Here is a 23743-nt window from a genome sequence, read left to right as displayed (position 1 = left end):
AGAGATTAAGAGAAAGGGGGGGGGGTGGGAGAGGGGAGGGGGAGAGGCGGCTACATTCACAGCGGCTTTGCATCAGACATGCCAGACAACAGTTCATTCAGAATATGCTCATTAGGGTCAGACAGAGGGTCCCATCTAATAAAAGAAATGCCAAAAAAGGACAGTAGCACCCATGTCTTCCAAAGTAGTCACCGGATAGAACACATAAAAGCAGAGAACCAGGTACAAGATTTCTAATCATGAACATTTTAAGCACATATGATTAGTAAACGTGGGATTAGGCAAGATGACGCAGGGCCAGGAGGAACTTTGGCAGCATGCACACATCCAAAGGAAGCAGGGGAACCTGTTCAGTTGTCATTAGGATCCCATAGCTTGACCAGTCCATCGATTTTTTTACCTCCATCAATTGATAGTTCACCTTCAGCAACATATCGTTTCCTTCTACACCCAAGTTTATCCACCTTTCGCCCCATTCACATTGCAATTCACACACACTGCGCAAAACAAACTCAGTTGCACCATAATTCGACATTTCCACCATCACTTGTTCAATCATCAATTCATCCCTCGTTTGCCCCCACCCAGCACATCTTTGCTCCCACACGCTTATTATAACCCCCCCACCTCCCCTGCCAACTGGCCCACTACCCCATGGCTTGCTCACACTCACCCTTCATTTCCCCCATCCCGCTACAATTTGATCATCGGCCATCCATGTTGCTCTTGTTGTACTCCATTCGTGTTCACTTGAACAAGAGGTGATGTAAATGTGTCACATGAAGACCTAGCATGTACGGTTCACAGCACCAAATCGCAGCTTGCATACGAAGAGCAGAAGTGTAGCTGGTCGAGCAGACCCCAACAGCATTGCAGTGTGGCTGGGTAAGCCAGCAAGGCTGATGCAGAGAGCAACGATCGGGCATTTTCCCCCCCAGACTGGAAATGGCAGTACAGCGAAGGCATGGAGATGAACAGAATCTCAATATACATAGGGCAGCACTGGGGTATATGTGTGATAGGCGTGGGGTGGAGTAGGAAGAGTGAATGGACATTCTGTCCGATCTGATAAGACCAAGCAGGACTTACCCGAGGTGTCCCAGAGGCTGAGCTCTACGCGGTGCTCTTCTGTCTCCAGGCAGGCTGTGTAGTTTTCAAACACTGTGGGGACATAGGTCTGGAAACAGAGAGAGACACATAGAAAGCAATGACTGACACCAATGCTACAACACACGGCCAACAAGAAAAGACAGAGCCACAGGCGAGACCAATGGACAGCGACCAGCCACCCCAAAAAGCAAGCAGTGGTGAATTCCTTATATGTAGACATTGAGAGAGAAAAAAAAAATAAAGTATAGAAAAGGGGGGCAGGGGAGGAAGAAAGAGGAAATACACATTGGAGACAGATCACTGCAAAGAAATAAGAACAACCCAACATAAGCAGTGCTAATCCACTACACATAAGTTGCTTAACAACACGTTACACAGAGTAGAAGGACATGCTACCATCATTGAAACCACGACTGGAGATACAGAGCATTATAGAGGACACCACCATTGTAGACAACATGGGGGGACGCGGGAGGAGGGAACACCACCAAAATTAACATCACTATCAGAGACAGCGGCAGCTCCATCAAGTACACAGCTCCCAGAGGCAGGACACCATCATTGGAAAGCCACTACTATACTGAGCACCATTTCCAAAGGAACACACACACCAGCCTCTCTAACACTACGGACTACTGAAAAAGAAAGCAGAGACACTGAGCAGACCTCGAGCCACCGTACATCAGTATTAAGTGAGCCTGGACTCATAAGATTATTGTGGTGGTTTCCCTTAATCTGCAAATGTGCTCATACTGCTCTCCCCTGGTCATTCCCGCTTGGTTGAGCTGCACAAGGATCCGGTTTATCATCCCGGTCACACAAGGGGATCAGGGTGTGGTGGACACCGAACGGATGGTTGTTGCTGTTTGGGAAGAACCCCCTTTCCTTATTCCACCCCTTTTCAAGCTAGGTCTTGCCTCAGGTGGCTCATTAGTCGACACCGCAACCAGGTGCCATCTCATTCTACTCGATTGGAATACAGCCTCATGGACTGTATCCCTTGCTTGCCCTTCCACAGATACGCAGCAAGGTAGTAGGTATGAATGAAAATGATGCATGTATAGTGCACCCAACAGCTGTGTAAGGAAAGGTTGCAGAAAATCCGCCATATTAATTAGTTCCGTTTTTACTGCCTAACAGAACAAACGCCAGTTTATGGACTTGCGTCCATCAAGGCAAGGCTCCAATTAAGCTAGCTGTCGTTTAGTTCTGATGTAAGGCTAGATGGGGCTAAGTGTAGCTTCCTGCAACTCTATTTCGGGGCGGACCAGAAATGAGAGCAGGGTCACAACCAGTCGCAGGAAAACTGGTGTAATCACAGGTCAGTTTCTTATTATCGGCTGTGCGTGTGTTCCATTGGCTCAGAGGTGACCTACAGCCTCCGTAGTCTTCTGACCCCCCCCACCCCCGTCCCTAACCTAGCTAGTTGTCAGACTGCTGAAGCGGCTCCTCAAGGAGCTTACCAGTGTTAGAAGCATGCCAACATTGCCTTAATGAACAACACAGAATGACCATTATTACCGACTCCCTTCGACTTTTCCTCCCATTCTTTGTTAGTCTAGATTTAGTCTCAAGGTCTAATCCTCATCACAGAAATGTAAAGATTTTTCGTATTGAATATGTTGATTTAAATGCCAGTAAAGACACATTGGTTAAAAGAACGGTCTGTCATTTTATGAACGAGAAGTACCCCTTGTTCTTGCTCAGATCCACCTCTCTGCAAACTCGTTCCCCCGCTACCACAATTCAAGCAGTTTGAGCCTGGTGACCCGACAGGGCTCCCAATTCACTGACTTTTTGCCGTGCTCACTGCCTCTGGATTTCCCCTGTATCTTGTGTGTAGGCATTGGTACGACACATCAAGCACAACCACAAGATGCTCAATGCATGAACATGCTGTTGGAAATACAAAAAGGCAGAGAACATGTTAGCTTTTAGATCTAGCCCCGTTGAGGCTCATGTGTCCACTGAGCCATCAGTGCAGATGGTGTAGCTCTCAGGGGATGGAAGTACATGGAGGCAACACCCAGTGGAGGATGATGAATTGAGAGCCCAACTAACAAATGCACTATTGAGAGCAGCCAACACCAGTGCCGCAGCAACCATGCCCAAGGAAGGATTTGTCATCTGTCTTGCATGCAGCACAGACAGAGCAATCGCTTTCCTCCCCAAGATTGAGGAAAGGAAGACACCACAGATCACGTCAACCCAAAACCTGTCCACAAAGCGCAAGCATAAGAACGAGAACCAGATGAAGCTGGATGAAAGAGCCAGACGACTAGAGCTGTTGGGCAAGTAGACAGCACACAGGAAGAAGACAGTGTGCTTGACATTATGAAGATAACGTCGATAGAGTTGGTGAGGGCGGTCATCTCTTGGCAGTAGGGAAGCTAGAAGCAGGAGAGAAACAGACCGATTATATTGAAACAGACCCCCCCCACATTGCCTTCTTTGAGAAAGAAGGCAATGTGGGGGAGGGGGGGCAATATGCAACATAATCAAGTGATTTTTCAGGCAGAGAAGACGGAAGGGGGGGGGGGAGCATGACAATGTTGCAGCAGAACATGGTGATAGATGGTGTCCCGGGGTACTCCAAAGGTCACTTGGTGCATCAAGTGCCCCCCCCCCCCCCCCTCTTGACCTGTAGTCTAACCTTCTGGATACAATGTAAGTACTCAGGGTGGGCAGAAAACCATGTAGAGCAGTTGGCAGCTCATTGCTTCTAAGTTTCCTAGTCTCCAAAAGGTGGGGCCAAAGCCAGCCATAAAGATTAAGATGTACGGAACCTAATCACTAAATTACTTAAAAAAAAAAAAATAATAATAAACTCACAGCCAACCATCAAACTAAATCCAGACACTCTCCCACGAAATGAGCTGGGAGGAACGGCAGGCGACTTTGAAAGGAGGGTGGAGAGGATGGATTTGTGCGCCAGGAGGTCTAGGCGAATCTGATCCCAGAGAAGTTCCAACCCTAAAGAGGAGGACGGGCAGTGGGAGGCCCGAGATCTATGCAATAGCCCAGGGCAGGTCCAAAGAAAGGCAGAGGGTGTGGGAGGAATCTCAGAACAAGCACCACAAATGGTGCAAGCAAGCTCAAGCTACAATCCTCTCAATCAAGAACTGGATGGCCATCTCTGCACACACATTTAGGAAGGACCTGTAATCAATCTATAACACACACACAAAATCCAGAGATACTAAAAAGAGTGTGGGCAGTTTGCAGGAAGGACCGACGTCGGAGCACTAGGTCACCCTAGGAACCCCATGTCCAAAGACACTGGTTCAGAGGAAAGGACTCCTATGCAGGATGCCCCTTCAATCGCAAGCATTCATTAGCTCAGTCCCACAAGACATCTAATCTCATCACAGTCTAGTGAATGGAAAGGAAGCAACACCTTAAGGAATCCAGGCTTTAACAGAACTATTGCTCTGCATTAACTGGCAAACCAGATGGAGCCATTTGCAGCCGTTAATCTCTGTAGAACCCCCTGCGCCCCACACAGAGGGCGGAACTTGCGGGAAGGAGTTCAGCCGTTTCCCTTGAGACCTTGCCTAAGGCTGCCACCTCAATCATTAGCAAGGAAAGAATTCTAAGGGGGCATCTTAACAGCTGAGAATGTTGTGCCTGCCCTGAACAAGGCTCTCATTCCAGTGGCACGAGGCCGGCCCAGGGGACCTGCAAGACCCTTACAGAGCGGCTGGAAGTAGACTATGCACACGTAGAGGCAATTAAAGGGTTTATAGAACAGAGAACGTTTACAATCATGGCACCTCTAGAGCACACCCCTCCAATCACAGGGGCTAGTCACGTTCCAGACTTAACATGCCTTTCTAGCTTAGGTTGACACATTAGCTCCTCATTTATAGTCGGGAAGAACAGGGCCAGACGTAACAAAAGCAGGCTCCTAGCCTGTACTCTCTATGCTGGACACAAATGTGTACTCCTTGGACAGACCCATTCTTATAGTGCCTGCAAACCGGTCAAGCCTGGGAAGTGGGATCTTCATTCCCTGCACTTACTACACCAGTGGGTCTACCTACTGAGTAGGAATAGATAGGGCACTTGGTTTAGCCGCTGGTACACAATGGCAATCAAGTTCCAGTCCAACCAAGTAGTGTGCACGGCCCAGCTGGGCATTTTTCTCCCTTAATGTTTGCAAACACCGACAGCAATATGACCAGCCAGTATGCAGGGGCCGGCCATCCTTCAGCATCTCAATACCAACCGAGAGCAACAACGCTCCGAATAGCATGCATGTTCAGCTCCTCTGTGCAAACTCTTTAAATTGATGTACAGGGATCCTATACGAAATCGCCTGGAGCTGGCAGAGTGTGAGTGTGAGCGCGCGCTCAGGCTCTACAAATCTGTGCCCAGCACAAGGAGTAGAGGCCAGGAGCCAAATGATCTGTGCATACACCATGCGGATACTAGCGACCAACAGAAAGACCTACACTGCGGCAAGAGTAGTAAAAGAAAACAAAGGCATGTGAAGAAATAAAAGAATCTTATGGAATTGCTGCAAGATCCCAACCACTCGAGGGGAAGGGGGGGGGGGGCAGGGAATTGGGGTAATATCCCATGGGTATTGCACCCAAGCAGAAAAGGGCAGAGCCCAGATTTAGCATGGACTACCATGCGGACCGCGCCACTAAATTAGATGCTCATCATTGTCCAGGACAGATTTTATTGATCAGCTGGGTAGTAGGGTTGACATTTCACCCAACTTCATCATTGGGGGGTGGGGTGTCCAAAAGTGAACGCATGCGGCTGGAGCAGTCTACATTCCAGGTACTTTATACAAGCACCACATTTTCTACAGCACCTTGTGTCAATTCCTAACAGTTTTAAGATGTAACAGTAGGTACACTCCTCTGAAAACAGGCTGCGTTTGCCGACTCCGGTTTTTTGCACAATGGCATGCAGTCATAGGCAGGGTTGTAAACAATTCCAGGTTTTGTAGGCAGGGCGAGTGCCTAGTGGAGGGTGGGTCGCTCCCTCCATCATTCCGCAAACGGGGAGGGCTCGGCTCACCCACCAAACCCAGTTGATCTAGACGGTGGCTTTACAGCCAGTGTTCCTATCCTTATTGCTAGTGTCCTTTGGCTCACGAGTAGTTGACAGCCCTCAAACTCACCTTTTCCCACTCCCCTTCTTAGCTCAACACCAACAAGGCTATATATTACAACAAGGGTAGGATGAGCAACAGCACTGGAGATTTATTAAAGTTTTGATTTTGCAAGTAGGTCACTTAAATTGACCCAGGACTTACTGCGCAGAGCCACTTACCTGTGGCTATTTTAGTTTTATGTGTTGCCGAAGTGCCATCTTTGAGCCAAAATGATTGCACTGGAGTACAGATAGAGAGGAGATGTGAGCACTGCAGCACAGAGTGTGTGGGGGGTGCGACTCGGTGTGAGGATTGACACAGCTTGTGGCCGTTTGGTTATTCAACTACCCCTTGGCTGTCCATGGAAATCCCTCTTGCCGTTCCCACTCATTACCTGCTACTACCCACCCCACAACGCATCCTCCTAGCTTTATCTGGCAGAAACAGACTTCATATGTATAGGGCCTACCCGTGTTAAAGCAGTCTAACAGTTAATGAATTAATTGCAGCTGTAAATGTGCTACTAATTTACTACATTCCTTACCCAAGTAGGTTTTCTGCCCCTATGATTTGTAATGAGTATGCATGTTCTCGCATCAGTTCCTTGCACTATAGTGCTGTTAGGGAGAATTTTCAGTTCAGTGCTAAATTCCTCCCACCTTAGAGACCCCCAGCTCTGTTGCTGAACTTTGGGACTTGTACTTAATTCCATGTTTTTCTGTGGTTCTTTTTGACTGGAGTCTGACAACTCCATAGGCATCATCTTTACATTGCGACACACAGCACCTTCAGTGCAGTGACACAGGGAAGTCTTAGATTTCCCAAAGGTTTAAGTACCTTCTCTTGGCGAAACTGGTTCCAAGAGCAGTGAAGTGAAATTGACACATTTTGTAACTTTCTAGAGCCAGCACACACACCATCTTCCAATAAGGTGCTGGAGGGATTACTTAGTATCCCCTTTGTCTAGGGGGACATGTAACATTTTGATGTCACCCTTTCTACGATTAATGGCTGGTGGCAGTGGTTTACATTTTACTACTGTTGCGGGTTTCTACCGCGGGCTGCAATTGCAACTGCACTAAAGCACCCATTTTGTCAAAATGGCCTTGGTCTTTTTTCACCATTTCCTTTTGTAAAGGTCCTTGGAGGTTTACTCTGTGCGCCAAACCAGGTTTGGTCCCTTTGTTCGTTTGGTCTTTGGCAGGATTCACTGGTGAAGCCTGCCTCTGGCTCAAGCGTGTCTGGCAGGGGCAGGAAAAGAGGAAGTTGCCCGAAACTCACTCTGATTAATCCCCTTGGTTACGGGAATGCACCCAAAGAGTGATTGGCAGGCCGGCTGTCCTCAGAGGACAGCCACTCTGCTGCTTGATTGACAGCTAGGCTGCGAATGAAGGGAGAAGACTGCATAAAAGGCAAGACTTTTTGCTTGGTAGGCAGAGTCGACCACCGGACAAAGGAATACAAAGAAGAACTTGGAAGAGACACTTGGTCCAATTCCTGAAATGTTTGTTTGCCCGCTGAAGCTCCAAATTCGCCTAGACTAGAGAAGCCCTGCAACGGATGACTTCTCCCCTTGGGCTGGTGGGACCAATCAACCCCAAAGCGCACTCGCCTAGACACCCTCTCGGAGCTGGCTGTACTTACATTGCTGCTACAGGAACCGATTGCCAAGGAGAGGAACACCAGAATCGAGTGCATCGTTTTTAAGTCGGATCCGAGATCCTGGAAGATCCTCCTGACTCCCATGAAGCAGGACTGAGCCACCTCAACAGAGTGCTGGACTCCAGATGCGAGGAAAGTCCATAGTGGTATCCGAGAACTGCAGTGGTGCTGTTTGCGAGAGCCGTGAGGAGCTGAAACCGCGAAGTGCTGCCGATCTGAATTTTGCCCATCCTCCCTCTTGTCCCCACAACTGAGGCCCAGGAACAGCAGGATCTGCAGGCCTACACAGGAACAGAAGCAAGCTGGAGCCACTTTCCTCTAACAAGGTACTGTAAAGGCGACATACCTCTTGTTGTGTAGCATTGCTAATTCTCAGTTGAGACTTGTCTTGGTTGCTTTTGCAGAGTTGCTTGCAGCTTTGCCCCTCACAAGCCTCCCAGCTTGTGCCCCTACAGCGATTTCATTATATAACTAAAACATTGTGCAAGACGTTTACTTGCCTGCAAAGTGCTACAGCTCACCTAGACTTCTGCTCAACTAACATTGGCTATCCTGGCTCCCCGAAAGACTTCTTACCTCCGACTTTGTGCTTTACCTTTCCCGAGGAAAGGTACAATTTAAAAAGTACTTACCTGCTAAAGAATAATTGTTAACCATTGTTATATTCCCCTCATCTTTCTCTTTTGACACCAAAGTCAGTGTTGCTCTAAATGTGCCAGTGATATGTCAATGTCCACAGTGTCCTAGTTATTGAAGTCACCTAAGGGTGTAGGAAGTATCTGTGTGCCAACACAAATGGGTACCTACTGATTTAAAGAAACCAAGTGTGTATTTTAAAGTATATTTTTGTGTTACATATATTTGCTCCATTCTAAAGGCTTATTCAACTGACTGATAAATTAATTATTGTTAATCAAGAAACCTGGAGAGTAAGTGTTTAGTTGAATACTTGTCACTGTGTGTGTAATAACCCTACAGTTCACATTGACCCATCTTGAGATAAGCCTTGCTGCTCAGTCACTCTACCAACTTGTGTAGTACAGACTTATAGGGTTAACTATCGCCAAGAGGACAAGGCTGGTGCAGTCTCCCATAGGGTACTGCATAGAATGTTGCCCAACACGTGGCATAAAAAAGTGTTGGCTTGTGTATAGGATTCATTATTTTTTGGGCGCTACCATCATACGGCCAGGGAGTACCATTAGGTCAGTGCCTGGCAACTGCCTATCCATGCCTACAAAAAAGCCTGCATTGCAGACTGCCAATGCTAGTTTCAAGGGGGGAGGGGGGATTTCAGCAAAGCCAACTTTGGAAAACTTAGGTTCTGGTTTGCTTGACGATTACCAGAAAGTCTATTCCTGCCTCACCTATGCTTTTAGATGTCGAACCTTGTCAGGATTCAACAACTATTCTGAAAGTCCATCTCCTCACGTTTTAAATATATGTTTGGGAGGGTCAGCCATCTCCCTTTGAATACCCGATTTTAAATTCTAGCAACCGCATGTTAGTTTAGTGGATTTACGTGTTTTTCTGCTGTCAATGTAGCGTTTAAGTGACAGTTCGAATTGCTAGTGTCAATGCTGCAAAGGCAGAGAAGCCTCTACTTCCCTTGGTTGCGGGGTACTCGCCTTTCAGTGCCTCGTGGATGTGTCGGCCATTGAAGAGCAGAAGACCAGACGACACCACACAACAGCGCATTACAGTGTTATGGTGCAACTGCCATCATGGCAAACTAGCCATCACCAGACACCACCACACAGGTACCAACTACAGTCCTAACAGACACGAACACCCTTCCAGGCTATTAGATACCACCACCTGTCTCTCATATAGCCCCAAAATATTCCCCCATTCCTTCAGCAACCTGAAGCTCAGAGCAGCATTCCACAAGCAACCAAAACAGCCTTTTCCCACCTTTTCTCCTCCTCGCACTTTGAAGCAGCCACAGGGAGGGATAAGCCATAACAGTCCAGCGACACGAGAGTTACCAAGGTACACCAGAAATACCAGAATAATTCCAGCATGGGCCACCAGGCACACTACGGGGGAAGGAGGCGCTACGAGACACTAGACGAGGCGGTACCGACCATCAGTGCAGAAGAGCACGGTCATGTGAGACAAGGCTCTGAATTAATATTGGGAGGGAGCCACCGGTACAGTAGTCTTTAAACTCTGGTGGCTGGAGCACCCTCGCCACCAGGGGAGCCCGGAGGATGTCTTGTGTGGGGCGTGGAGCTTAAAGGGAGGATGTGACCGATTTCAATTGCAAATATAATCCGTTGTGTCATTTGGGGGTGTGTGGTGGTTGGGGGGGGTTGGGGGGGGGGGGGGGGGGGGGAGACCCAGCCAACATTTTTACTCACAGTGGGCGCAGCATGAAAACATTTGCAAGGCACTGGCCTAGGGCTTGAGCACCCCCTCTACAATTCCACGGTAGAGATCCCTCCATGAGAGGGAGTAGGCCCTAGTACAGCCAACATAATTACACGGCTGGCCCTCCCCGTCACTATAGATAGTAGTATAGGGGAGTCTTCCCCTCCCCCTTACAAACATTATGTACAAGACTGTCGTCTACTTCATAGCAGAGTTCACACAGCATGGATGTTGTCTCCCAAACCCTCTACTACAGACCTCGTTATTGAAGGATGTAGCCCCCCCCCATCCCAAATAGCACCATTACATGTACAGTAGCCCCTCCCATCTCCATTATCCGACGGTGGACCACCTAGCCACATGTCATTCTGGGGGTCAGCAACACAAGATAACCACAGGGAAGGTTGCCTGCCTTCCCTCAGTACAGACAGCATTGGCTGTAGGGCGTTCCAATGAGACAGCATTATGGCTGGCTGGTTACCCCTCCCCCGCCCCCATCCCAGTACCCATGCTGCTATAATAGCGGTAGTGGTATCCTACCTGCACAATGTACTGTTTATTCCAGGGCTCATCGTCCTCACCCTCCTTTACCAAAGAGCACAGATGACAATTAGAGGAATAGTAGCCAACCTTCAGCGCAGGAAGCAACATTACAAAGATAGACCACCCCATCCCCTCCCCCAACACAGGCAATACATATTTATGCAGCATCACTTCAATGATTTAACGTAGTCCGTCCAGAACGGTCAGCATTATAACGGTATGACAATAACCTTGCAGTAAATTATAATAACAGGGAAAACTCCCACACAAAGGATCAGTGCACGCTACCACCCAAGAACAGAAGCACACCTTCAGCGCAGACTCAGTTATTACAGGATTGGATCCCCAAAAATACAGCCAGCATTTTAAGAATGATGGTAGACAGCATTATTAAACAGATAGTAGCCCCAACCACCTCCCAGTACAGACATTAACATTATTGTGGTGCTAGACCCCTTCTCCCAATTACTTAGTATGAGCCTGGTTATAGTCACAATGTTAAGCGGCTATTCACCACTCTGGCACAGTCAGCCTTATTGCCTGGAAAGGACTAGTCCCCCTCCCCACAATACGGGCAACATTGTTACAGGAATATTAATCCTTCCAAGTGTTTTTACGTAGTGCCGAATATTGGATTCCCCCACCTCCAAGAACGGTACTAATAGCTATTGCCAACTTCATAATACTCATTAAAAAAGGTTAGCCCATACATCAGTACCGTTATTACCATAGATAGGCAGCCATTTTAAAGTATGCAGGCTTCCATAGTACCTGCAACAGATGACGAGGTGCACCCCCTCACCATCCCTGTGGACATACGCACACATTATTCCAGGGATGTCGTCCGCAGTACAGGAAGCATTATGACTGGGGAGGGGCAACCTCCCCAGCCCCCCCCCGCACCTTGGTACAGACACGATTAAACGAAGGTTGGTAGCGACCCCATCCCCACGGAGCGACAGCATTGCTCTGCAAGTGATTCAGCTGCCAAGCACAGAAAGTATTAGTAAAGCCACCCCCCCCCAAACCCAACTACAGAGGTCATACAAGAAGGGTGGTAGCACCGCCTCTGCCCTCAGTAGACAGCATGGTTGCATAACTAAACTCTTCCGCTCAGAACAGAAAGCTCTTCCCCGTGTCACATATCAACTGTGGAAAACCCAAGGACGAGCAGTACCACTTGAGTCACTGCACGAATAGCTGGGAAGATCGATGCAAGCCCAGAGCCTTCACTGGCCTGGATGGCTACCAAATTTCGTATGAAGTGCCAAATCCGGTACAATGAAGAAGAGAACATGCAAACTAAATAGCAAACACTGACAAGGTAAGAAGTACATCTGCCCGACAGAGGAGGAGTGGGGGGAACTGGGTCTAGGGAGACCATCAGAGGAGCCCGTTGACCCCGAATGCCAGCCTGCCCCCTCAATTCCCTCCCCACTCAAACCCATCACCAATTCCTACCCCACAGACCACCTTGTGTAGCTGTCCACCATTTCCAGCAGACCACCAAATGCTGCATCTGCCCCCTAGTCAACTACACCAACTTGACCATGCAGATTTCACCGAGACCACCAACCATGCCTGTTCCACAGAGCACCATGTAAAAGCCCAGCCCAACCCCACCATCCCCCTAAGCAACACTGGTCACGAGTTGCTTCTAGATCAGTCCATAATCTGTACCACATGCTGCCAGCATGGTACCTACTGACCCTGCCCCCAGGTCACCACACAAACCATCTCCCCCTCAATCGCCAAATTAACCTGGGATCCACATGCAGGGCACCATCGAGTCTTGCCCTACAGCCAATAGCTACATCCAGACCCCAAAGTGAACTTGCCCCCACGACCCACATCAGAGCACTACCTCATTCTTCACCCCTTGATCAATACCTAAACCGGACCTCCAACCAACACCAGAACCTGCCCACTTGAACCTAATGCACAGGCTCTCCACATACATCCAAATATTCCAAGAACCAACTCAACGACACCTTCCGCATATACCCAGATCACCCTCAAATTTCTTAAACTATCACCTAAACTTGTCCATCTGAACCCACCCACACAGACAGACAACTCACTTTCCTCAGATACCCCACAATACAATATGACCTACCCCACAATACAATATGACCTGCCCTAAAATCACAGCCAAGCCTCCCCCCTAGGACTTTCATGCTACCATCTGTGTCTGTCACAGACTACCAAAGAAGCCTATTCCCCCAAACCATGCTAATAACCACCTGAAACTTCAGTGACAGCATCATCTGAACCGGCCTCTCAACATTAACACCCGAGTCTACTGGGTGGCCACCCAGGTCCCACCTAAACGTTCCAAAGAGCACCATCTGAGCGTGCCCAAATCAGGCCAGTACCTGGTCATGCCCTCCCAGGACCCCACACAAATCCTAAGGCCACTCATGAAACCTGGTGCCAAGACCACACTCAGAACGTTATTTCAAATGAATATATGTTAATTATGTGGAATAAAGGTCAACATGAGAAACAGAACTACTTATTCATCACTGTAACTTCCCAAAAGAAAGCGGCCCATCTGCCCCCATGACTTGGAAATGTGATCTCCCTGAGAATTAAGCCAAGAAACGTAGGGGCCCCTCTAGAGCCATCTCGCCCTAGGTGGGGAAAAAAAATACCAACAAAACAAGGTATGTTATAAACACTCTAAAATACACCAGGTTGCAGAGCAGAAGGCACACGAGATGTAATGTTAATTAGTCAACTAGACAAGCCCCTCGTCTTAACTCTGCCATAGAATTAGCCGCCCATACCAACAGGAATGGCAAAGCTATGCTCTCTGCCACACTCCTGGCAGGGAGTGCTTTGATACCCGACTATATAGCTAATAACTTCAAAATCCTCGAAGAAGCCATATTTGGACACATGAGATCCTCTTTGCCACCCATCTTTATAGAGTAAACCATTGTTTGTGCAGAAACTCCCAGAAGGTGCTATATGGTAACATGGTCAGCACTAGATAAGAGAAATCAAATATAAGTATGTCACAATATTCACCAAACGGTTGCTGAATGATTGAGCTCTGTGCCATGGAGTGCGTGTCCTGGGACACGCTACACAGAAACAAAGTCCAGCACATCAATCGTGCCCAATAGAACACCTTGCAGTGTTGATCAAAGCAAGTATCAATGTGGTTTAAACTCACAGTCTGACAAACCAACACACAAAATTACAATTATACTCCCATCCAATGAGGAGCAGGTTTATTCATGGTCAAACCCGAGAGGCATTCAGGTACAGGATAGTCACAGGTTATTGTATAAACAGTCTAGGAGAGACTCGAACAGGACTGATCCTGTTGGTGATATACCTGTCAATCAAGATCCAAAGGGTACCTCTCACATCCAGAACCCAACTCACAAATAGGGGTTTGATCTCCATGTAACCCCCCCTGTTGCAAATGTAAACCTTGCCTGGAGTTACAGAAGCTGCAGAAAATATAGCTGGCTGGAGGACAGCTGGGTTTCCACTCCCTCCCCCCCAGCTTCTACGTGGACTAGGCCCTAGATACAAAGGGAGCAAGTGTGCCACTCTTGATAGCTGTATATTCGGTAGATGTAGAACACAAACACACAGGTAGGTGCTCCAGACAGCGTTAAGTTACGACCCTTTGATCCGAGTTAAGTAATTTGCGTGCAATAAGCAGATATTCAAGTGCTCTAGCCCCAATGGGTCCCGGATGACTGGCTCAAATATAATATAGAGCTTTAGGCCCCCTATTAACGTTGCTTATTCGTGCAATGCTGGTACTAGGCTCTCTCCCTACACGTGGAAAAATGCGATTATATTCTCGATGCACAAGAAAGACCCCAAACAGATTACTTTGCCCTATCATCTGATCACCTTATTGGATGGGAGTGCCAAATTATTTGGCAAACTCATTGATGCTGGGTTGCTAGGATGGTTAGAGGACAAGGATGTCCTCCTCGGACACTCAGCCAAGTTTCAGGTCATACATTGTTAAGACTCAACAATACCTAAAGCTATTACTTACAACATCAAGCAAGGGTGTTACATTATATATTGCTTTCATGGACCTAATGTTTGCTTATGATCTGGTAAACTGGCCTAAACTACATTGAAACAGGGTTATTCCGTCCCCATCTATTAAGCTTCATCACCATAGGGATAAACCTGCAGAGATAAGATGTGGGAGGGATCTCTACAGCTGCTTGGTATGTGTGCTTGCCCCACTTCTCTTCAACACTTTATCAATTTTTTAATCCAACGAGCTGGAGAGGGTGACGTTAGATGTTCCAATTTTGTGTGAATATGATTGCCCATATTAAGTTACACTGATTAGCTGGAGTTTAAATTGCTAAAATCCCATTGTCTTAACAAAAACTGGCGACCACTCATAAGGATTATGTATTGGCTCAGGATCCCGTTTGATGTCTTTAACGGGGGCAAATCCAAACTTGCTAGGATTTACTAAGACCAAATTTGACATGTACTACTTTTGATTATATGGGCTTAAAATATCAGAATGGCATGAAAAGATCATTTGTACAGGTGCAGCAGATTAATTGCGACATAGATTTGCCTCAACCCTACTGTGTCCACCAGTTCATGAAAAGCACGGGACAATAAAAAGGTATTCAGCTGATGTGTGGGGACTAACTGATCCATTTAGACTGCAAAAGGAAATACACCTATGTTCATGTCTGGGTGTTCCCTACACAACAGCCACGTGTATGGCACCCCGAAAGTCTGGGATGCTGCAGTTGACTGACAGTGGCTTCAGCCAATTGAATTTTGGGCTTCAATGTGAACAACAGAAAAAGACTTCCCTTTTCCATGCACCAATGGAGGATATTTTATTTTTGCATTTATATCAGCGCACAAAACCCAGAGGCATCCGGGCGCCAGTTACAGAAAGTGCAAGGTACATTGGTGAAGTGCAAGAATAAGCATATGCTTACAGATGTAAAGTGGTGTGTGTACACTGACTGTCTTATCCACACTGAATGTCACAGCTGCCACACAATAAGGGCTCCACAGGTAAGTGCGTAATAAGCATGGAGGGAAAAGTCTCACCCACATGAAGGGCACTCAAAGCCACTCCAAAGTACGAAAACGAAAAGGGCTGCACGGGTCTGAAAGCACCTAAACTCAACAGCTTGTTCGACAAAATCTCTAAAGGGATCACGGCTCATCTTTATCCTAAGAAAGGACTACTACTCAACAAGAAGAGGTAAATCTATAATGTATCAGTGAGCAAGAAAGTAGCCCTTCCCCTGTAAAAAAAAAAACTCATAAATGGACCCCAAAGGTCAACCTGGTGACAAAGTCGGAAATCAATTCTGGCAACATCCACTATTATTGACTACCAACTAGGTCCTACAAATCCCTCAAGACACCCATTCATACAACATACCATAATCTATTCAAAAATATTTAAAAGAATGTATTTGTAAAAAAATAAGATATAGACAACAGTACTTAACATGGATCATTAGGAGCATAAGGGGCTGTACAATGCAACACTCCAAAACAAGGATGTTTCAATATGCCATAAAGTGCACAGAGCATTAAAGTGCAAAACAGTTTTTTGAATGAACTGTATGAGGGAAAAAGTGTCAGTGTGTCTCACAATCCTGACTTCATATTACCATCGCTTAATGAACACAGAAAGTTGGCATTGATGTTAATCCCACTTTGACACACCCGTCATATACAGACTGTACATGCCAGATAAAACCCTCTAAAAGGTGACGAATTCCCAATGGGGCGGAGAACTGTTGACATAGGAATTGAAATTAAGTGGTTTGGTAGGCAGTAATAGTGGATGTTGCGGGAATGGATTACCAACTGGTCACCAGATTGCCCTTTGGTGTCCATTTTGGAGGTTTTACGAGGGCGGCGCTACTCTTGCCCAGTGATGCATCTTGTTGTTCGATACATAAAGATGTCACAGGTTTTGAACATAGGAAAGAATCTTGAAGTATTGGGGTGTGCAACTTGGTTTCGTAATCCGAGATGTGTTCCTGCTCATGGAAAGAATTTAAGGAGCAGGTATTAACTGTACAAAAATCTAAGGGGAAGATTTCGGTTCTTTAACCTGTCATTCCTATTGCACCAGTAACGTGTACAATGGAATACTCAGTAACGGCCTTCAATAAAAGGCTCCGACTGCTCCCACCTTAGATTATCGGCAACAGGGTGATTTTATATGGCAAGTTAAATGCATGCAGGGACCACCAACGTTAGCATGTACGTGATGCTCGTTCCCCTGCATGCAAGTTAAATCATTCACCAGGCACAGGTGAGGCAAACTCACTCTTACCCTCATTTTCCTCCCAGTCTTGTGAACAAATAAACGCATCAAACAAATAACGCTTTGCACATGTCATTTATTAATGGATTCCACCTGGTCTTGAGCAGGTGCAGAGGCAGATTCAATAGGAATCCATTTGTTTTACGTCTGCATAAAAATGTCAATATGATATGACGATCAGGGCAGCCAAGGAGACACAATAGCCAATGCCAGATCTGTGGAACACTCTGGTCGGATACCTCAATGAAATACGTTGCCCGCATAAAGCTCAAGTGTTTCACAGCCAGGCAGACCAGCAATCCAACACTTGAGCCCATCATGGTCAGAGGATAAACACCTGCAAGTTTGGCCAAGCTTCTCCCTGCCTGGCACAGGGCTTCAGTCTACCTGGCACAGTACATACAGATCTACAGCTCAGACAGAAAGCACCACCACTTCTCGTCACTTTCTTCAAGTTGGCCTCTTTTCTTTCCAAAGGTGGCCTCAAAACGTCCAGCCCAATGCCTTGGAGGATTCTACGCCTGAAAAGTATCTCAGAACCAACCTATTCCAATCTCTTTCCACACCATCTCACAGCCCTCAGACTAAATAGTTAAGAGGATTCAATTGATAGGGCAGTACAAATAAGCAAAGCAAATCCAGCAACAAAGACAGCAAGTAGTGTACTCCCTTCAAGACAGAGCCTGCTTTTAATAAAACCTCAACACAGACCACAATCAACACTATGTGCACAATAAGGTGGCGTGGACAGACAAGTTAGGCTTTCAGGTGTATGAAGATAGTCCATGGGGTCCGCCAATTGAGACCCATGGATGGCCTTGACAGTCCCTGGGGTCAATTAATGCACTCAAGAAAATAGTCATAGGGTCCAAATGATCTAAGACTACAGCAGGGGTCTGCAGCCTGTGGCTTTCCAAATGTTTAGAGCTACAATGCCAATCAGCCCTGGCCATCATAGTCAATGGCCAGGATCATGGAAGTTGTAGTGCAAACATCTTGAGACCTGCAGGTTGCAGACCCCTGGAATATTATAATATTAGAGCACCTGGATCCAGATCATAGGGGCTGTCAAATTAGCCTTTGGATCATGAAAGCAACTTGGACAAGACCACAGGGAACTAAACTTTCCTATATTCAAACTAATGGGGTGAGCAGAGCGGGTGTCAAGGCCACCCGGGGAAAAAGTCTTGAAGTGGCCTGGACACAGACCAGAAGAGTTTTAGGCAGCCTGGGAACAATGAACAGGGAGCTAAAGTCAGTCTGTCAATGTTGGGCATTAAGTACAAAAAACAGTTAATAGCATGGGCACTGAAAGGGGTGGCTAAATAACCTGGATGCAGACTAAAGGAGCTTGGAGGTTGCCTGAATGAAACCTGTGAACCTCACAGCATCCTGGTAAAAGGCCACCGGGATGTATGGTGGCATGCCCATAGGTTGCTGGGGCCTTAAAATGGCTTACACCAATGCCAGCAGAACTCTAAGTAGGCCTTGGTGTACAGCACAGGGACCAGAAAATGCATAGACACCAACCATGGGGACCTTGAGGAATACAAACGCTGACCAGGACAATGCTGGTTTTAAGGCAACATAGCACCAAGATCATGGTGGAATTTAAGGAGCCATGCCCCACACCATGGGGGGGGGGGTCTTAGGTGGTGGGACCTTAAGGGGGCCCAGAATATACTTTAATAGCATTAAGGAGCATTGGACCCAGGCCATGGAGGCCTCAAGGCCCCTGGATGCAGAGTAAAAGAGGCCTCGACACACACCAAGGGAACCATAAGGGCAATACCGTCACAATCAAGGAAGCATTAGGGCAAATAGGGTCCAGATCATGGGGTTCCTAAGGGTTCCTTGACAGCATGGATAAGAGTTCCCCCATTCGTCCTACACTTCTGGAAGCCTTATGGCAACCTTGAAGTGAGATAGTTGGGCACCAGAGTGTCCAAAACACATACCACTTTGCCCTCAAGGAAGCACGAGTCAAGACTACGGAAGCCTTATAGCATCTTTAACCCCAGGCCATGGGGCGCTGAAGGCAGCCGGGAAAATGGAGAAGGAGGCATTAAGGCACACAGGACCCTATTGTGGCAGCTTAAATGAACAATGATGGCTTTTAACCAGCAGGGAGAACAATTAAGTGAAAATGGAACATGATCACCGGGCCTTGAGGCAGGCTACAGGCAGACCAGGAGGCCCTTCATGGGAACCATAGGCTGGTTCGGACAATAGGGCATCCTGGAACAGCATTCAAAGCAGTCAAGGAGGCATGGCCTTAGATTAGGAGTTGCATAAAGTAACCTGGACCGAAAAGGCGGCAAAATAACAGTGATCTGAGTCCAGGCTATGGGGATGCTTTTGGGACCTGGAACCAGACCAGGACGCTCTTGAACTTATCTTTGAGGCACTTCAGGCAAGCTGGAACCAAAAAGCTGGAACCAAACAATAAGGGTTGTCGGGTGGCCTAGTCACAGACAATGTGGTCCCCAGTTGACCCAATTTAAGAGCTGGAACCAGACCATAGGGAACTAAAGTTAGCCTGGAGCCAAGAGTAGTAATGCAGCCTGAACATTGATGATGGGGTCATCAAGTCGACATGGACACAAGGGACCTTAATGCAGCCTGGTCCAAAACCATGGAGACTTTAATGCGACCTAGTCCCACGCAGTGAAGGACTTACAGTCTTCTAGAGTGAGATCATGAAGGCTTTAAGTGCCTTGGACACAAACACCAACGACCTTGCGGTACACTAGACCTAGATCCACAGGCACTGGAGAAGAGCATGGTGGCCTGAAAGCAATTTGGTCTCAGGCCATTGATTGCTCAAGGCAAGATGGCAGCAGAATAAAAGACTCTAAAAGGCAGCTTACACCTAGAGATAGAAGACTAACCTTTTTAGGCTGCCTTGACCAAGACCATTGTATCGGGTTGCAAATTGGACTCCCAAGAGGGAAACCCAGTTACAGATGAAGTTGGCCTTCACTCAGCATGGATCAATATGTGGTCCTTAATTACACAAACAGTAGGAATATATAATTTACTCGAATGAGGGATATGTTAGGGTGGCTTGAACCCAGATAATGGGCGACATACAGTGGCATTACCCACTCAGAATGGCATAAACCAAAGTCTCCCAAAACAATGGGTGCTATAGAGCGTCCTAAACACGTTTAGTGAAATATATGGTGGTCTAGACCCGTTATTGAGGCAGCATGCACCACAACAAAGCCACAGTGGACTTGAAATTGCTCCGCCCAGGACCACAGAAGCATTAAGGTAGTTTAAGAGTAGATCACTGGGGCATTGACCTACAGGAGAGGTACATTTTTTTTTAAGTGCCCTGCCCCCTACTGTACTAAGGAGCGTTAGTCCCAACAGAAGGCATCCTGAAATTGGCCTGGACAGCAATAGGGACCTTAAAATAGCCTGAACTAGACCAAGGGGACTTCGTGTTAGCCAGCCTAGACACACATCAGTGGTCTGTAACTGTTCCTGGATGTAAGGCGTGGCTAAAGGGGTTGGCAGGGGCAAGTTACAGTGATTTGGCTATATTGGGACGTGTAGTGGTCTGATTAATGCGAGCTGGAGCCAAGGGGAATATAAGGTGGATAACTTTAAAGAGGTTGGCAGTGTTGTTACTACAGTAGATTAGTAAATGTGGGCTGGTTAAGGCAACACTGATATGGATTTCTGAGGTGGCATGAATGAAGCGCTTAGGTGGGTCTGGTGAAGGCATTCTAGATAGAGTTTATTGCACTCTGTGATTAGGTTGGTCACCAAACAGAGGATTAGGCCTCTTGGTTAAGAGGGTTTGGTAAAGGTAGTCTGTCTACACAACGTGGGTAAGGCTTTCCGGTTAAATCGTTCTGGCAAAAGATTAAAGGGTTTATGGGGGTCTGTTCACAAATGGGAGTACAGCAGTGGATACAAATGAGTGGGCGGTTTTGGACTAGGGCACTGTGGCGATTTTGCCATATAGAAGATAAAGAGGGGATGTTTGGTTAGTCTGTGTAACCTAGAAGAGAAGGGTGTGTGGTCTGGGGATAGGAGGAGTTAAGGCAGTCTTGCTACAACGGGCAGGCGGGGCTGTGGGATACAGAAGGTGTTTAAAGCATTTTGGATACAGAAGGGTTTACAACATATGGTTAACACGGCCCTGAAACAGGGGGTGAGGGTCATTGTGCTGCGGAAAGAGGGTTGAAGTTTGGGAGGATTGGTGTGGCTAGTGCGGGTTTAAGCTGTTTTGGAAAGAGGGTTTTACGGCAGTCGGGGTACAAAGGGGTGAACGTGGCCTGGATTCAGAGGTTTTAAAGGTGGAGGTTTTCTTCTTGAATAGAAGGGGGTTTAGGGTGGTGGATATAAAAAGGGGTGCAAGTCGGCCTGGTTAGAGGCGGTAAAGTGGTGTTACTACAAAGGGATGCAAGGTGGTCGGAATAGAGGGGGGTTTAGAGTAGGCAAAATGCGACGAGGTTTGATTGGCGGGAGTTTAAGGTTGAATGCAGGGGTATAATGTGACATGAAAGCACATGATTTAGAATCATAGTGTATATGCGGCGAAAATATACCCTACGATTTAGGGGGTCAGGGCCTAGTTGTGAGCGGGGGGATTGGAGTAAAGAGGCCGTAAAATGGTTCAGTGATGAAAACATATTGATGATTTGGGGGGGGGGGGTTACCTCTGGGTAGCAGTCCTTCGCCAGCACCTGTAGCATCGCAGTCTTCCCACAATGCACATCTCCCACTAGAACCAGCTTACACCTCACGACTGCGGGGGCTTGGGGGCTGCGCCTTTCCTTCATGCTGAGCCTGTCCTCGGGGTCTGCTCTGCTGCCGGGCACTCCGCTGCCGTTCCCCAGTGTCCTCGGGTGCTGCTGCTGCCCCCTTAGCTGTGCTGCAGTGAGGGGAGCTCTGGCCGCGCGGGCTGGGCTCTTGCAGCCTGAGCTCTGCCGGTTCCCAGGCTCTCCCAGGGGGGTCTTGCTGCTCGTCTTGCTGCAGAACCTCTGCACTCAGCAGGCTCTGTGCGTGTGGCGCCCAGACGGAAAGCCCCACGTGTCTCTGCGGAGGGCAGCGGCAAATAAAGCTCCGACAATTCCCCTCGACGTGCGGCTGCTGGCGAGGTTTCCCGCTGGAGCGCTGCGCCGATAGACCCGTGGATGCCGATGGTGAAGATGCCCGCGGTGCTGGATGCGAAGCTGCGTGTGGAGCTCCCCCTGCCGTTGCTGCTGACGCTCTGCAGCCGATGCGCTCTGGCGGCTGCTGCAGGAGGATTCTCAGAGCCCCCGCGGGCCAATCCTAAAGCAGTGGCTGGGCTGGCTTGCCATCCAATCAGAGGCGCCGACTGCCCCTCCCCTTCCCACTCCGGCCCTGCAATAAATGCTTAATTCGGTATGCGCGCCCAGTGTAACGTCGGATTTTGCTATCCATCAGAAAATGCTATCCCTGCTGACTGAGCATGCGTAGTGTGTCTGTAGTGGGTCTGTGCATGCTCAGTCATTCATTAACAGGATAGCATTTTCTGACAGCGTAGCCAAGCCTTTTAAAAACATTTTTCCTTGGGGTTCTGAGGGTGGGGGGGATAACGCCGACAACTCCTGCAGGAAAATGGCAACGCTTCCATACTTGCCAACCCTACTGATTTAGGCAGTAAGCTACTGGTTTTTAAGCAGTTCTACCGCCTACAGATTTGGGTTACCGATCCTACTGCTTTTTACAGTGGCAGGTAATTAATCTGTCTGTGCGGTGGGTGGGTAAGTGATAACTTTGAGTGATGGGCTCAGATCAATTCAGTGACCTGACAGCCACATGACTCTGCCCTGCACTCTGGCCAAGACAGGCCTTAGGTGAACCACCAGTGAAGGCAAGTGACAAAGCGTACCACCATCTCACAGCATCTGCATATCAGACTGAGGAGGCTATCAGTCTCCATGTTGTTCAGTTATTCATCTTGCACTGCAGGAATAAATAGGTATTGGCCAGGCTGCTGCTACAGAGCAGTGGCAAACTTTGCCTTCCAGCTCTGTGGGATTACCTTCTGTGAAGTTAGGTAATTGAATTTGATGTTAATTTACCATTCAGAATTGTACATTTTAAACATTTGAACATCTTTCCATGTTCTGCTGCTTGATGGGTTGTGTATTTTAAAATGCTCCATTGGTGCCAACAATGTATGGTTTGTATTTTCCTGTCATGTAATTGTTACGCACAGTATTATTTTTCAAACTTGAAAAATTCTACAACTAGAATGTTGGTAAGTATGCGCTTTGTGGCACGCGGAAGACTACTGCACTTAAATAATAGTGACCAGGCTTTACACTCAGCAGACAGCAGTTAAGATCGGCGATTCGCTACTTTTTCTATGCAAATATGAATTCACGTTTTATATAAAGGTCACGTCTCTGTTTGACAGGGTTCGGGGTGGGGCTGCCCCAGGTCACCGGGCAGCCCCCATACTCATGTCGGGGGCACCCGACGGGACACTCAGGTGCGGCGATCACGCCGCAGACTCATGGGGGGGGTTCACCCCACCTGCTCCGGATCACTGGAGCGCCACACGTGGCCGGGGGGCACCCGGCACACCGCGGCCCCGGTTCTGGGGGCACCCAGGCCGGGGTCGCCACCCTAGCCAGGCTCAC

General features: G+C 47.8%; 1 protein-coding gene across 1 annotated transcript in view; it reads right to left on the bottom strand.

The window, feature by feature from the left end:
* Nucleotides 1–22408, bottom strand: part of RND1 (Rho family GTPase 1) — a 56564-nt gene extending 34156 nt beyond the window's left edge. Inside the window, exons 1-2 of the mRNA XM_069653851.1 lie at nucleotides 21788–22408; nucleotides 1090–1177 (exon numbers count right to left, since the gene is read on the bottom strand). Of these exons, the coding sequence (XP_069509952.1) occupies nucleotides 1090–1177; nucleotides 21788–21910 (211 nt within the window). The 5' untranslated portion in view covers nucleotides 21911–22408. The remainder of the gene's footprint in view (nucleotides 1–1089; nucleotides 1178–21787) is intronic.
* Nucleotides 22409–23743: the final 1335 nt, after the last annotated feature.

Source organism: Ambystoma mexicanum, chromosome 3q (genome assembly GCF_040938575.1).
Source record: "Ambystoma mexicanum isolate Mex_15411 chromosome 3q, UKY_AmexF1_1, whole genome shotgun sequence".
In the NCBI taxonomy this organism is placed as follows: Eukaryota; Metazoa; Chordata; class Amphibia; order Caudata; family Ambystomatidae; genus Ambystoma; species Ambystoma mexicanum.
This window is presented reverse-complemented; position numbering and strand designations above follow the sequence as displayed.